General features: G+C 49.1%; 1 protein-coding gene across 1 annotated transcript in view; it reads left to right on the top strand.

Moving 5' to 3' along the window:
• The window catches only part of FAF1 (Fas associated factor 1), a 330,141-nt gene that overhangs the window by 56,968 nt on the left and 256,222 nt on the right, over positions 1-16,951 (top strand). Inside the window, exons 5-6 of the mRNA XM_075320555.1 lie at positions 2,298-2,389; positions 8,215-8,306. Of these exons, the coding sequence (XP_075176670.1) occupies positions 2,298-2,389; positions 8,215-8,306 (184 nt within the window). The remainder of the gene's footprint in view (positions 1-2,297; positions 2,390-8,214; positions 8,307-16,951) is intronic.

The following is a 16,951-nucleotide window of genomic DNA, read 5'->3' as shown; positions in this document are numbered from 1 at the left end:
TTCTATGCTGGGACACTGCAGATGTCTTCTATGCTGGGACACTGCAGATGTCTTCTATGCTGGGACACTGCAGATGTCTTCTATGCTGGGACACTGCAGATGTCTTCTATGCTGGGACACTGCAGATGTCTTCTATGCTGGGACACTGCAGATGTCTTCTATGCTGGGACACTGCAGATGTCTTCTATGCTGGGACACTGCAGATGTCTTCTATGCTGGGACACTGCAGATCTCTTCTATGCTGGGACACTGCAGATCTCTTCTATGCTGGGACACTGCAGATCTCTTCTATGCTGGGACACTGCAGATGTCTTCTATGCTGGGACACTGCAGATGTCTTCTATGCTGGGACACTGCAGATGTCTTCTATGCTGGGACACTGCAGATCTCTTCTATGCTGGGACACTGCAGATGTCTTCTATGCTGGGACACTGCAGATCTCTTCTATGCTGGGACACTGCAGATGTCTTCTATGCTGGGACACTGCAGATGTCTTCTATGCTGGGACACTGCAGATGTCTTCTATGCTGGGACACTGCAGATGTCTTCTATGCTGGGACACTGCAGATCTCTTCTATGCTGGGACACTGCAGATGTCTTCTATGCTGGGACACTGCAGATGTCTTCTATGCTGGGACACTGCAGATGTCTTCTATGCTGGGACACTGCAGATCTCTTCTATGCTGGGACACTGCAGATGTCTTCTATGCTGGGACACTGCAGAGTTGAGCTGCATTTTGGGTCATGAGTAAACTGAGAGGAGATCGGGGTCAGACAGATAAGAGCTCGCTGACCGGCTCCCCGCCAGCATAGACCGTGCTGCACAGAGGCTGGAGATGGCAAAGAGCGCAAATCTGTTAATAAAACTCATTTGCTGAAATTATTATTTTTATATTTATAATTATTTATTTAATTATTTAATTTATAATATTTTATACATGCATTTAGGTAAAACATGACCTTTTAAAGGGTTCTTCTTGATTAATGCACAATAACATCGTTTGCTCAATTTGCTTGACTAATAACAGTGAGTTGTCTAAATCCTGACACCCCAAGTTTTGACGCAATGTTTAAGACGTCCCCAGTAAACGTCAGCCCGGCATTTCCCTGCATCGATCACAGCGGGGAAATGTTTTATTTCACAATGGCCATTAGGGTAAATAACCGTCGATGTAACAGAAGGATGGCTGCACTCGGGTATAACGATGGCTGTTCATACAGAGCGACTCTGTAAGTGGTGCTCATTGCAAGTTACCCTCCATTTAAATCCCAAAACTAGTTCTGCAGAAAGCACAAAGCAGTATTATAATCCGGGGCTAGGGAAATGAAGCAGCTGCGGTGCTCACTATATCGAGATAGAACACCTATACATAGTAAAGAAGAAGAAGCAATGGCTGCATAAGAAAAAACAACCCTCTTCCTTTATTTCAGATCATGTGCATAGAAAGGAGAGAGTTACATGGTGTATGACTGGGGTAACAGACGTTTCGCCTTCACTCAGGCTTCATCAGGAGTCTGGTTAGATAATGGGTGAGTGAAGGCGAAACAGCTGTTATCCAGTCTGACTCCAGGTAACTTTCTACCTTCTGTGCATTTGTTTTCAAATAAGGAAAGAGGTTTTTTTTTTTTGTTTTTTTTTTTTTATGCAGTTTTGTGAGTGCTGTAATTTTTTTCTTTTTCACGAATATATTTACCCTCCATATAAAGGGGTTGTACGGAACTTTACCATTGATGACCTCTTCTCAGGATCGGCTGTCAATGTCCAATCAATGGGAGTGCAACTCCGGAACCACCACTGATTACCTGTTCTGAAAGCCGCCGCCGGCCGGAACTACTCAACACAAGTACGTCAACTGTACAGTGTCCACGGCTGGGTACTGCATGTCCGCCCCCTAATCTAATCAATAGGGGCGGATGTGCAGTACCTGGCAGCGGCCACTAGTCTATCTATGGAGCTGTGCTGTGCAGCTCCACAACTGAGTAATTCCGATAGACGCCTGCACCACTGTAGATATCTGGTCGGTGGGGGTGCCAGGAGTCGCACCCCCGTCTATCAGACATCCATGACCCATCCTAGCGATAGGTAATCAGTGTTAAAATCCTGGACAACCCCTCGAATACGAGTGTGGGGTAATATGACTATTTTTTTTTTATTTATTTATTTTTTATTGCTTTCTTTATGCAACATGTAAAACATCTGGTTATGGTTCACTTTGCCTTTCTCTTTTTTTTTACAGCTCCAGCACAATTTTACTTTTTTTTTTTTAATGTATTTTAATATGTTTTTATATTTCCAGGTGATATAAAACAAATCCTAGAAAACGAGCTTCAGGTTCCTTCATCCAAAATGCTATTAAAAGGCTGGAAATCTGGAGATGTGGAGGATGCTGTAAGTAGGAATTGCTTTACAATAGTGCACCACTTTCTTCTGTTTATTAAAATAAAGAATAATAATAATAATAATAATGCCATAGAGTATCTGATGCTAAATCTGCAGCAATCGGCTGAAAGCCTCAGCAACTTCAATACAACAAGTGTGAGATACAAGCAATAGCTCATCCATGGGATAGCTGATAACATTAGTGTTAAGCGGACCCGGACTGTAAACGTCCGATCCGCGCAATTTCAGCGCTATCCCCGGGCCGGACCCGGGCGCAGGATTCCGGGTGCACGATCCAGAATCAGCAATTAATAAAAAATGCTAAAAACAACTAATAAATGAGCGTTTCATACTTACCGAGACTCTGTGTCATGGCGGCACACTGCTTCCAGGTCGCGCTTTCACTTCCTGTGCTGTGCACGCAATCACACAGCTTTCAGTGTTTTCCCCGCCCACCGGCCGTCCTCTCAGTTGTGATTGGTTCTTGGCTGATGCGCCCCCCAGCCTGTGACAGCTCTGCCGCGGTCATCGCTTATCGCGGCTCAGTAATAGGCTGCACTCAGAGCGGGCAGCCGTGCTCTATAGCTGCCCACTCTGACATGTAGGAGAGCTGGATGTGTCGGCATGGGACATCTCCTGTGGATTACGTCGGAGCTGCAGGGTGTTGGGGGTTAATAAAGTGGGGAAGGAGGGTGTGTTTTGTACTTTTTTCAAATAAAGGATTGTTCTCTGTGTTTATTTACTGTCACTTACAGGTTAGTGTGATGCAGGTTTCTGATAGACGCCTGTGCCATCACACAAAGCTAGGGTTTAGCAGCAGCTGTGCGCCGCTATTAACCCCTGCTATCACCCCGACTGGCACCGCATCACGCCTGCAGGAAGAGCCGGTATCGCACACTGGTATGGTCACATCTAATAGATGCGGCAATACCGGGCGGCTGCGGGCTGAGGATATACCAGCCCCCAGCCGGTTATCATGGCTGGGGATGAAAATTAGGGGGAACTGCACATCGTTTTTTTTAATTATTTATTTATTTAAAAAAAAAAGCATTTTTTTTCTACGCCGCAGTTACATTTGTGAGGAACTCCCGCGAGTCTGACATCGTAGAACAGCTGCAAACCTCTCACAGGAGCGTGCGTGTGTTTCTAGGTACATGCACGCTTATGTTCAGACGGCAGCAGGCTGTGCCGGGTGATGTCAGACCCGCACGAGTCTGACAGCGCATCACCGCCACTGCTGCACACTTCTGACAGGAGTCAAAAAATAAAAAATAAATTCTGCCAGCAGGTGGAAATTTGGTGCTGAAAGCGGGTGCAGACTATTTCAGCACCAAATGTGCATCTCCTGGCAAAAATCGCGGAAAAATAACCGCGGCAAAAATGTTGCATCAAAACACCTCGTTTTTCTGCCAGGAGGTGTAGATTGGATGCAGGAATATGGTGTAAAAATCTCAGCATCAAATTTGCATCCCTTGGTCATCAAAAATAAAAAAATAAAAAATTCTGCCAGCAGGGTGAAATTTGGTGCTGAAAGCTGGTGCAGACAATTTCAGGACGGACGGACTCGAAAATGAAACTTTTTTTTACAATCTTTTTTTGGCCATACGTAATTATTGTACCTGGTGTAAATGCCGCTTTTCTCTTGAATATTGCCATGGTTTTGTTTTTTTCTTGTGTTACTCGGTTCCTCAGATATAGCCCCCTCTTTCCTGTATAGAAATTTCTTTATTTTTTTTTTTTTTTTTTTTAAGGTCAATTGGGCATGGTTTTTGTAGAATATTTGATTACCACACCCACTTGGCTGAAACCCCCAGAATTTACATAAAGGTTAGACAGGGCTGTATCTCGGTAACGGAGAGGAGCAAGAACAAAAGAAAATCCGCTCCGGATTCAGGAGAACAGCGGCCTTTACACCAGATACACAAAAATGTACATACGGTATTTCTGGCAAGTGACGGGGCCTAAATGTCATCAATCCAGTTACAGTTACTTGTCTTCACAGGGGTCTGTGGCCATCCGCTCTTATCTCTATCCCCCTCTTATGAAACGTTCATGAAATGGTTAATAAACTTTTCACATCTTCCCCCGAGTCAGTGGCATCTTGGTGCGTGCGGAGGGACAGAGGCGCAGTGTGCAGGCCTATCATTGAGCGGACAGTCGCACTATTTTTGGAAGGTTGGTGCTTTAAATAGCAGCGGCTGGTGAATAGAAGCGCTGTTCTGCGCTGGATACACGCTGTTCCTGAGGCTTCTCTGCCCTGAACAGGTCTTAAGTTACCAAAAGAAAGACAAACACTCATCGGGGAAAGGCCCTGGAATACAAAATGCCTGAGCAGAGGCCCTGACCCTGCACCGGGGCGCGCTGACACCCCCATACACGTGTGCTGTGCCGAGCGCACAAATCCCACAACCTGCATCCCCTGCTCACTTACTCTGATAGTGCTATATCCATTCCTAGCAAGAAAGCTTTCAGTATTAGAGGTCACACCTCCGTGCAGGTCAGGCTGTCGGGGGAGGCGCGGGTCAGGCTGTCGGGGGAGGCGCGGGTCAGGCTGTCGGGGGAGGCGCGGGTCAGGCTGTCGGGGGAGGCGCGGGTCAGGCTGTCGGGGGTGGCGCAAGTCAGGCTGTCGGGGGAGGCGCGGGTCAGGCTGTCGGGGGAGGCGCGGGTCAGACTGTCGGGGGAGGCGCGGGTCAGGCTGTCGGGGGAGGCGCGGGTCAGGCTGTCGGGGGAGGCGCGGGTCAGGCTGTCGGGGGAGGCGCGGGTCAGGCTGTCGGGGGAGGCGCGGGTCAGGCTGTCGGGGGTGGCGCGGGTCAGGCTGTCGGGGGTGGCGCGGGTCAGGCTGTCGGGGGAGGCGCGGGTCAGGCTGTCGGGGGAGGCGCGGGTCAGGCTGTCGGGGGAGGCGCGGGTCAGGCTGTCGGGGGGAGGCGCGGGTCAGGCTGTCGGGGGAGGCGCGGGTCAGGCTGTCGGGGGAGGCGCGGGTCAGGCTGTCGGGGGAGGCGCGGGTCAGGCTGGATGGGGCAGACTTGCCACCGTGCCTGTGCAGTGCCAATTTTTGACATAAAGATAGCAGGCTCCAATCACAGTTGCTGAAGTGGCAGAAACGGAGCGAAGGCCATTATCTATGATCACTGTATATTTAAAAAAAATAGAGCCCTATTTCCTGTAGGTGGAGGGTGGTTGTATCATTGATTGTCCCTTTTGGAGGATCTGCTCATTTTGTACCCTGTCAGAACGTACCCTTAAGGCCCTGTGCGCACGCTGCGGTTTTTAACGCAGTTTTGCTGCATGTTTCGCTGCAGAAAATCTTCATAACATCTCTGCAGTGATTCACCAGCAAATCCTATGGGAAAAAAAATGCTGTGCGCACTATGCGGATTGTGACAGCTGCGTGTTTTGCTGTGGGATTCCCGCAGCATAAACAATTGCATGTCACTTCTTTTCCGCAGATCCCTGCCGTTTCGAGGGCTGGCAGATGAATCACCCGCTGACTCTGGGTCGGCCGAGGATTGATCCCCGGTATCTGGCCAGATGCTGCTCCCCAAATAAAGTTTGAGGAACAGAATCTGGCCGATAGGGGTAGGAGCAAGCGCTTCATACTCACCGATGACCGGGCGGCTGTCACACTGCTCCCGCGGTGGCTCTTTCACCTTCCAGAGCCGGCCGCTCATTATTCCAACTCGTATTCACTCCTTCCCTGCTCACCGGTGGCTGTGATTGGTTGCAGGCAGACACACCCCCACGCTGAGTGACAGCTGTCTCAGTGCAACCAATCACAGCCACCGGTGGGCGGGTCTATAGCGTACAGTAAAATAAATAATTAAAAAAAAGGCGTGCGGTTCCCACAAATTTTGATAACCAGCCAGGATAAAGCCTCACAACCGGGGGGGGGGGGGGCTGGTATTCTCAGGATGGGGAGCCCCACGTTATGGGGAGCCCCCCAGCCTAAAAATATCAGCCAGCAGCCGCCCGTAATTTCCGCATCCATTAGATGCGACAGTCCCGGACTTTTCCCGGCTCTTCCCGTTGCCGTGATGTGGTGGCAATCACGGTAATGATGGAGTTAATGGCAGCAGCCCATAGCTGCCATTAAGTCCTAGTTTAGTGATAGCAGGCGTCTCATCACTATATGACACCCCCTCATCACTAAACTGTAAGTGAAAGTAAATAAGCACAAACACCCCAAAAATCCTTTATTTGAAATAAAAGACAAAAAAAAAACCTCTTTCACCACTTTATTAACCCCTAATAACAGCCCTCCAGGTCCGATGTAGTCCACAAGATGTCCCACGACGCTTCCAGCTCTGCTACACCTGGCACTCACAGTGAGCGCCATAGACCACGACTGCTCACTGTGAGGCTCAGGATGCAAGTGAAGTGAGCCGCCGGGATCAGCGGGGACGTCACTCATGAGCTTTGCAGTGACAGGTGGAGGACTCCAGGTGAAGGACTCCCGCTGTCACTGCACATCAGCTGACTGAAGTCACCACTGATCTTATACTCACCTTCTCCTGCGCGGCTGCCTTCAGATACTGCTCTCCTGCTTCCAGGCCGGCTCATGCATATGCAGTTATGCAGTGCACAGCTGACCCGCAAACAGCAGAGCGCCGGAGGCAGCCGCGTGGGACAAAAGCACGGCCCGGAGACTTCAGCACCAAGGACAGCAGGACCGGGGAGAACAGTGAAATCCCGCAGGGAACAACCTGCCGCAATTCCGCACCAAATCCGCACCAATACGCAACATACCGCATGCGGATTTTTTGCGTTTTTTTTCTGCAGGTGCGGAAATCTTTAAGAGCTTGTGGAATTTTTTTTAAGAAAATTCCATTTTCTAGGGCGCACAGGGCCTAAAGGTTCTGGACTCTGGTTACTTTTTTTAAGCATTTGGGTTTCATAAAAAAAACCTTTTTACAATGTCTTTGTTACTCAGAATTGTTTAAAAGAACAGAGAGTCCTCAGTGGTTGATACCTTTTAATGGCTAACTGAAAAGATGGTTCTTATCTTTTCAGTTAGCCATTAAAAGGTATCAACCACTGAGGACTCTCTGTTCTTTTAAACAATTTTTTTTATCTCTACTGGCTAACACGGTACAAAGATATTTGTTACTCAGGACATTTCTGACTGCTGAATGGGTAAACTAAGAATCCATCAGTGAGCTCCTTCTAACAGGGCGTTTGTAGCTTTTTTATCTCTGTTTATGAGCTACACCGCTTCCAGTGTTAATAATTGTAATGTATCAATGAAAAACCTACGGCTGGAAACCCTTATGTGATTTCGGGGTTTTTTTTTTTTTTTTTTTTTTTTTTTTACTTAACATGGGTGAGTCTGATCCGAAATACTGATCTATTTGCTTTCTTTTTACATTCAGACCATCGGTCCGCGTGTATAAACCGGTCTTGTGAACCACCACAATAACACGCGTTGGTCGCCGTCCTTCCCCATTTTGCATACAGACAGCAAACAAACAGATTCCGCGCTCATCTGAAATAATCCATTTACAAACCCCCTGTCAGAATGAGCTCACTGACAGATCCTCAGTTACCTCATTCTACAGCCAGCAAGAGAAATTGTAACGCAGAGGCTGTGAAGGGCAAATGGTGCAAAAATTGTTAATGAAACACAATTGCAAAATATATTCGTTTAAGTAATAAAGAGCTTGTCCTTGAGTTACTGATGATATTTCCAAGTCAGGTGAATATTTCTCCATAGAGTAGCATGGCGTCCGCGCAGATCCACGGTTGTGTATGTTCCCGATATGTGTAAGGCTGGTATAATGTATAATGTCTGACCGCAGGGCCACTTCTCTTCACTCATCTGCTATTGTTTTATTTTTTAGACCGTTTTAAGGACTCTTCATTTGCCAAAACACAATAACCTTTACGTCCTGACCCCAGACTTGCCGCTTCCATCGATGTCCAGCCAGTCCAGGTAACGCTTGCGCTTCTATCATTGTCCGTTTTTCTTTTAGGTTATTCTGCGTCCATCCTTAGGCAAATGATACATTTGGCATTCCCTGTAATTGAAACCCATTAGGGAAAGATGGTGACTTTATGCAAATTACCAATTTACACCAATATAATAAAGGTTTTTTTTCCAAACTTCACCTACATTTATGCATTTGATCAATCTGACTGAACTGCTGATGGACGAATCCTATCAGTATGCACAATGCACACTGTCAGTATTCAGCTGTGGTGCCCACTCCAGCGGGCGGTCACATGACCACAAGTATGCGTGTTTTTTTTTTTGTTTTTTTTTTTATACACTGATGGGTGCCACTGAGTTATTTTTTGGAGAATACAGAAATCCTAGAATCTGTACTTAGTCTGTAAGTTATCCGCTGTCCATACGGCATAGGGGATAACTTGGTGATTGCGGGGGGCAGACCGATGGGGCTCCCCATTATTCTGTGGACAGGGCTCATTTCAATGGAGCGATGGTGGAGAATGCTGTCACCGGCTCCATTCATTGACTGCTGGAGATAGCAGAGCGCTGAGGTGAGCATGCTTAACTGTGCCTCCATTTAGTTACTAACTAACCCTTTAACCCCAAGGCTGTACAGCCCCTTTAAAGTCTACTGTCACTGTATACGACTGCGGACTTGGGGAATCCTCGCAGCACACAGTGTGCGCTTCTTCAGGATTCTCCAAGAATGGGCAGATGTGTCACCACAAGTATGTGATTTGCATGCATGCGGTCAAGAGTCGACTAGACATGCGGCCTTGCTCAATACAAGTGAATTGAAGAATGCCAGACACGTCTAGTTGGAATGTGGTCGGCAGTATGCATATCATATACTTGTGGTCACATCACCACTTGCTTCCGATACTGAAGAATCCTGACAGTGTGCGCACTGCGCATTCTCAAGTCTGCAGTCACATAGAGTGGTTGCAAGCTTCCACCCCTTTAAGTCACACATATGTCAGAAGAGCCGACGTCTCATCAGCAGGAGCTGCTACTTATCGGCTTTGATACATTTCGGCTCTATACCTTTCCGTTAGTTAGAATGGAAATGTGTATGTGTGCCGGATGTGACAGGCCGCATTATATAGCATGTATCGAGGTTGCAGAAGGTTAATTATCTCTATATAGAAACGTGTTACAGTTTATACTTCTGTGAAAACTGTGAACCTGACTTTGGATGACACTTATCACTCGCTGTACATACACGAGCTGCAGATGTCTACGTGTTGGTCTGCAGCGGCACTTGTCAGCCGCGTGCTTCATGCCACATGTATTCAGCTGTCATCATCCCTGCAATCTGTTCCGGCATCTTCTCTCAGGCGTCCTCCCTTCTTTCTGTAATCTCGTCTTACGTTGATTGCTTCACTTACATTTTTATAGCACTTTATTGTTGTGAAATTACAAAGATTTTAGTTATAACCCGATCTGAAGCAGCGTGGACTGCGTAAGGGGACGTTAATCATTACATGGTAACCTGGAACATGGTTTCCTCCAGTACAGTGGTGGCGGCTTTACACTACTCCATCCAACGCTCGGCATTGTGCTTGGTGATGTGCGGCTCGGCATTGTGCTTGGTGATGTACGGCTCGGCATTGTGCTTGGTGATGTACGGCTCGGCATTGTGCTTGGTGATGTATGGCTCGGCATTGTGCTTGGTGATGTACGGCTCGGCATTGTGCTTGGTGATGTACGGCTCGGCATGGTGCTTGGTGATGTATGGCTCGGCATTGTGCTTGGTGATGTATGGCTTGGCATTGTGCTTGGTGATGTATGGCTCGGCATTGTGCTTGGTGATGTAGGGCTTGGCATTGTGCTTGGTGATGTACGGCTCAGCATTGTGCTTGGTGATGTACGGCTCGGCATTGTGCTTGGTGATGTACGGCTCGGCATTGTGCTTGGTGATGTACGGCTCGGCATTGTGCTTGGTGATGTATCGCTCGGCATTGTGCTTGGTGATGTACGGCTCGGCATTGTGCTTGGTGATGTACGGCTCGGCATTGTGCTTGGTTATGTACGGCTCTTCATTGTGCTTGGTGATGTACGGCTCTTCATTGTGCTTGGTGATGTACGGCTCGCCATTGTGGTTGGTGATGTACGGCTCGCCATTGTGGTTGGTGATGTACGGCTCGCCATTGTGGTTGGTGATGTACGGCTCGGCATTGTGCTTGGTGATGTATGGCTCGGCATTGTGCTTGGTGATGTACGGCCAGTATAGCACTGTATGTATAGAATCAGCCTGATAGTGCCAGTATAGCACTGTATGTATAGAATCAGCCTGATAGTGCCAGTATAGCACTGTATGTATAGACTCAGCCTGATAGTGCCAGTATAGCACTATGTATAGAATCAGCCTGATAGTGCCAGTATAGCACTGTATGTATAGAATCAGCCTGATAGTGCCAGTATAGCACTGTATGTATAGAATCAGCATGATAGTGCCAGTATAGCACTGTAGGTATAGAATCAGCCTGATGGTGCCAGTATAGCACTGTATGTATAGAATCAGCCTGATGGTGCCAGTATAGCACTGTATGTATAGAATCAGCCTGATAGTGCCAGTATAGCACTGTATGTATAGAATCAGCCTGATAGTGCCAGTATAGCACTGTATGTATAGACTCAGCCTGATAGCGCCAGTATAGCACTGTATGTATAGAGTCAGCCTGATAGTGCCAGTATAGCACTGTATGTATAGAATCAGCCTGATAGTGCCAGTATAGCACTGTATGTATAGAATCAGCCTGATAGTGCCAGTATAGCACTGTATGTATAGAATCAGCCTGATGGTGCCAGTATAGCACTGTATGTATAGAATCAGCCTGATGGTGCCAGTATAGCACTGTATGTATAGGATCAGCCTGATAGTGCCAGTATAGCACTGTATGTATAGAATCAGCCTGATAGTGCCAGTATAGCACTATATGTATAGGATCAGCCTGATAGTGCCAGTATAGCACTATATGTATAGGATCAGCCTGATAGCACCAGTATAGTACTGTATGTATAGAATCAGCCTGAGTGCCAGTATAGCACTGTATGTATAGAATCAGCCTGAGTGCCAGTATAGCACTGTATGTATAGAATCAGCCTGATAGTGCCAGTATAGCACTATATGTATAGAATCAGCCTGAGTGCCAGTATAGCACTATATGTATAGGATCAGCCTGATAGTGCCAGTATAGCACTGTATGTATAGAATCAGCCTGATAGTGCCAGTATAGCACTATATGTATAGGATCAGCCTGATAGCACCAGTATAGCACAGTATGTATAGAATCAGCCTGATAGTGCCAGTATAGCACTATATGTATAGAATCAGCCTGATAGTGCCAGTATAGCACTGTATGTATAGAATCAGCCTGATAGCGCCAGTATAGCACTATATGTATAGAATCAGCCTGATAGTGCCAGTATAGCACTATATGTATAGGATCAGCCTGATAGTGCCAGTATAGCACTATATGTATAGGATCAGCCTGATAGTGCCAGTATAGTACTGTATGTATAGAATCAGCCTGAGTGCCAGTATAGCACTGTATGTATAGAATCAGCCTGAGTGCCAGTATAGCACTGTATGTATAGAATCAGCCTGAGTGCCAGTATAGCACTGTATGTATAGAATCAGCCTGATAGTGCCAGTATAGCACTATATGTATAGGATCAGCCTGATAGTGCCAGTATAGCACTGTATGTATAGGATCAGCCTGATAGTGCCAGTATAGCACTGTATGTATAGAATCAGCCTGATAGTGCCAGTATAGCACTGTATGTATAGAATCAGCCTGATAGTGCCAGTATAGCACTATATGTATAGGATCAGCCTGATAGTGCCAGTATAGCACTGACTTTAGGTTATATAGGACATTCCTGGTGATTGGTGCGCTTTATACAGTCTCAATATCTGACAATCCCTTTTAATCTGAATGAATCAGAACAGAATTTAGTGCAGAGATAAATGTCTCCTGCTGCCACCAGGGGGAGCTCTTCGTTACTGATACAAGCAGTGGATGAGTAATTGTGTTATATGCACATGAGGCAGCAAATCCTCGTCTCGGCTTTATCCTTGGACACAATTCTGCATATAATATGTATTTATGCTGCTTATATTTTGCTCATACAGAATATTAATCTCTCCTGCCTGACATTGTGTATGCCCCCCTTGTGGTAACACAAAATCTCTGACCCCATCGAGGACTGACCTGCACAGAAAGTGTCTTGTGGTATTTGCCACCGAGACATTAGATCTTTTAATGGGGAGCGGTCACTAGATTCATGCGTCAGAGCCCGGCTGAGCCATTGCAGCCAGACGTGTCAGATCCTAGTGTGAAGATCCGGTCAGGGACTACGAGGACTGATAAAACTTGTCCTCTGTGACACCCCCCCACCGCTCCAGTTGATTGACACATCTCCGGCTATGTACATACATGGAGAATCAACTAGAGCGGTGTGGGGAGGAGGCGGCCGGGGTCAGCACCGGACCAGTCTCATATAACCTTATTGTCTCCGGCCGGCCCTTCATACGTTTTTATCGCACAGCCAGGCTCTGATTCCTGATGCCCATGGATTGGACAGTGTGAATTATATGACTGGTTCCTTTTAAAAGGGATGTCCATAACTTAAAGGGACTTTATCAGCAGGATACCACACCCCACACTATTTATATGCAGATGTAGCGCTTTCAAAGACAAGTCCAGCAATACCTTTACATGGCCGGTCCGTTCTTCCGTTACTGAGAAATCTGCATTTGTATGAATATGCAAATGAGTCTAAAGAGCTATGGTAGATCTGAAGCCTCCGTCACTGCAGCTCTGTTCCCCGCCTCCTGCTTGACTCATCACTTTTTGCCTGAAGTCACTCAGCAGTGAAGCAGGAGGACACTGTGCACCGTAGCCTGGTAGTGATGGCCTGTCGTCATTCTCTTCCTTAGCGCCGCTGCCTGTCATTCTCTTCCTTAGCGCCGCTGCCTGTCGTCATTCTCTTCCTTAGCGCTGCTGCCTGTCGTCATTCTCTTCCTTACCGCCGCTGCCTGTCATCATTTTCTTCCTTAGCGCTGCTGCCTGTCGTCATTCTATTCCTTAGCGCCGCTGCCTGTCGTCATTCTCTTCCTTGGCGCCGCTGCCTGTCGTCATTCTCTTCCTTAGCGCTGCTGCCTGTCATCATTCTCTTCCTTACCGCCGCTGCCTGTCATCATTCTCTTCCTTACCGCTGCTGCCTCTCGTCATTCTCTTCCTTAGCGCTGCTGCCTGTCGTCATTCTCTTCCTTACCGCCGCTGCCTGTCGTCATTCTCTTCCTTAGCGCTGCTGCCTGTTGTCATTCTCTTCCTTAGCGCTGCTGCCTGTCGTCATTCTCTTCCTTAGCGCCGCTGTCTGTCGTCATTCTCTTCCTTAGCGCTGCTGTCTGTCGTCATTCTCTTCCTTAGCGCTGCTACCTGTCGTCATTCTCTTCCTTAGCGCCGCTGCCTGTCGTCATTCTCTTCCTTTGCGCTGCTACCTGTCGTCATTCTCTTCCTTAGCGCCGCTGTCTGTCGTCATTCTCTTCCTTAGTGCTGCTATCTGTCGTCATTCTCTTCCTTAGCGCCGCTGTCTGTCGTCATTCTCTTCCTTAGCGCTGCTACCTGTCGTCATTCTCTTCCTTTGCGCTGCTACCTGTCGTCATTCTCTTCCTTAGCGCTGCTGCCTGTCGTCATTCTCTTCCTTAGCGCTGCTGCCTGTCGTCATTCTCTTCCTTTGCGCTGCTGCCTGTCGTCATTCTCTTCCTTAGCGCTGCTGCCTGTCATCATTCTCTTCCTTAGCGCCGCTGTCTGTCGTCATTCTCTTCCTTAGCGCCGCTGTCTGTCGTCATTCTCTTCCTTAGCGCCGCTGTCTGTCGTCATTCTCTTCCTTAGCGCCGCTGTCTGTCGTCATTCATTTCCTTAGCGCCGCTGTCTGTCGTCATTCTCTTCCTTAGCGCCGCTGCCTGTCGTCATTCTCTTCCTTTGCGCTGCTGCCTGTCGTCATTCTCTTCCTTAGCGCTGCTGCCTGTCGTCATTCTCTTCCTTAGCGCTGCTGCCTGTCGTCATTCTCTTCCTTACCGCCGCTGCCTGTCGTCATTCTCTTCCTTAGCGCTGCTGTCTGTCGTCATTCTCTTCCTTAGCGCTGCTACCTGTCGTCATTCTCTTCCTTAGCGCTGCTACCTGTCGTCATTCTCTTCCTTACCGCCGCTGCCTGTCATCATTCTCTTCCTTACCGCTGCTGCCTCTCGTCATTCTCTTCCTTAGCGCTGCTGCCTGTCGTCATTCTCTTCCTTAGCGCTGCTGCCTGTCGTCGTCCTCTTCCTCAGCGCCGGTGCCTGTCGTCGTCCTCTTTCTCAGCGCCGGTGCCTGTCGTCGTCCTCTTTCTCAGCGCCGGTGCCTGTCGTCGTCCTCTTCCTCAGCGACGGTGGCTGTCGTCTTCGTCTTCAGTGGCGGTGCCTGTCATCGTCCTCTTTCTCAGCGCCGGTGCCTGTCGTCGTCCTCTTCCTCAGCGCTGGTGCCTGTCATCGTCCTCTTTCTCAGCGCCGGTGCCTGTCGTCGCCCTCTTCCTCAGCGCCGGTGCCTGTCGTCGTCCTCTTCCTCAACGCCACTGCCTGTTGTCGTCCTCGTCTTCAGCACCGGAGCCTGTTGTTGTCCTTGTCTTCAGCGCCGGTGCCTGTTGTCGTCCTCGTCTTCGACGCCGGTGCCTGTTGTCGTCCTCGTCTTCAGCGCCGGTGCCTGTTGTCGTCCTCGTCTTCAGCGCCGGTGCCTGTTGTCATCCTCGTCTTCAGCGCTGGTGCCTGTTGTCGTCCTCTTCCTCAGCGCCGGTGCCTGTCGTAGTCATCTTCCTCAGCGCCGGTGCCTGTCGTAGTCATCTTCCTCAGCGCCGGTGCCTGTCGTGGTCCTCTTCCTCAGCGCCGGTGCCTGTCGTGGTCCTCTTTCTCAGCGCCGGTGCCTGTTGTCGTCCCCTTCCTCAGCGCCGGTGCCTGTTGTCGTCCCCTTCCTCAGCGCCGGTGCCTGTTGTCGTCCCCTTCCTCAGCGCCGGTGCCTGTTGTCGTCCCCTTCCTCAGCGCCGGTGCCTGTTGTCGTCCCCTTCCTCAGCGCCGGTGCCTGTTGTCGTCCCCTTCCTCAGCGCCGGTGCCTGTTGTCGTCCCCTTCCTCAGCGCCGGTGCCTGTCGTCGTCCTCGTCTTTAGCGCCGGTGCCTGTTGTCGTCCCCTTCATCAGCGCCGGTGCCTGTCGTCGTCCTCTTCTTCAGCGCCGGTGCCTGTTGTCGTCCCCTTCCTCAGCGCCGGTGCCTGTCGTCGTCCTCGTCTTTAGCGCCGGTGCCTGTTGTCGTCCCCTTCCTCAGCGGCGGTGCCTGTCGTCCCCTTCCTCACGCCGGTGCCTGTCGTCATCCTCGTCTTTAGCGCCGGTGCCTGTTGTCGTCCCCTTCCTCAGCGCCGGTGCCTGTCGTCGTCCTCGTCTTTAGCGCCGGTGCCTGTCGTCATCCTCGTCTTTAGCGCCGGTGCCTGTTGTCGTCCCCTTCCTTAGCGCCGGTGCCTGTCGTCGTCCTCGTCTTTAGCGCCGGTGCCTGTTGTCGTCCCCTTCCTCAGCGCCGGTGCCTGTCGTCGTCCTCGTCTTTAGCGCCGGTGCCTGTCGTCGTCCTCGTCTTTAGCGCCGGTGCCTGTCGTCATCCTCGTCTTTAGCGCCGGTGCCTGTTGTCGTCCCCTTCCTCAGCGCCGGTGCCTGTCGTCGTCCTCGTCTTTAGCGCCGGTGCCTGTTGTCGTCCCCTTCCTCAGCGCCGGTGCCTGTCGCCGTCCTCTCCAGTGCAGGCAGCTTTCCATTGAATTGCTGCGGTATAATTCGAGTAGTATTCCTCGTCCCATTCCATCATTGGGATTAGCGCCCCGTATTTGCTCTCCCTCCATCAGCCGGGGCTGGCGTGCTTCCGGGCCGCACAGGCTGGGGAGATTTGCATACGTTCCAGGTTTTTAAGTGGCGTCTGTTTGCAGCAAATGTGAAATCTCCGGCAGCATTAGCTACAACAAACATTCCATCTACATACTGATTTCTTATTTTGTGTTAATGTAAATAAGCTGTAATTACTGTAAATGTGATCTGTCGCTGACATGAGCCGCGATAAATCTGCAAGCTTAAAATCCGCAGATTTAATTGACGGGTTTGGCAGTGTTTATTTTTAAATCCCATGGCACTGCTATAAGAAAATAAAAAGCGAGTAATCGTGCGGCTCGTTGCAGATGAGACATGCAGCCGCGCTTCCGTGTTTAGGGGGAAGCCAAGGGGTTGGTTTTTTTAAGCCAAAAATCCTTTTAAAAAGGTTAAAGGGAAATGAGTCCTAATTTTCCTGCCGATAAGAGGCTTCCACGTGTGTATCCCGGCGGTCGTCTGGCTGGACCACTTTTGTGGCTTTTTGTTTGCTTCATCTTATCCATTTGTAAAACTAACCAAGTGGGCGTGGTTCTCAACTGTTGTTTTTGACTTTGAGGATGACGCCCACTTGGCTAAAAAGGCTAGATTTACATATAGTGAAGAAGAGGCTCGGGAACGGAGAGGAACCGGAACAAAGTTTTTGGCCATGGACTGGAGCAGACTCATTGACTTCTAAGTGGTAGAGTTGA

This window comes from Anomaloglossus baeobatrachus, chromosome 8 (assembly GCF_048569485.1).
Source record: "Anomaloglossus baeobatrachus isolate aAnoBae1 chromosome 8, aAnoBae1.hap1, whole genome shotgun sequence".
NCBI lineage: Eukaryota > Metazoa > Chordata > Amphibia > Anura > Aromobatidae > Anomaloglossus > Anomaloglossus baeobatrachus.
The sequence above is the reverse complement of the archived record's forward strand: the minus strand, read 5'-3'. Positions and strand labels throughout refer to the sequence as shown.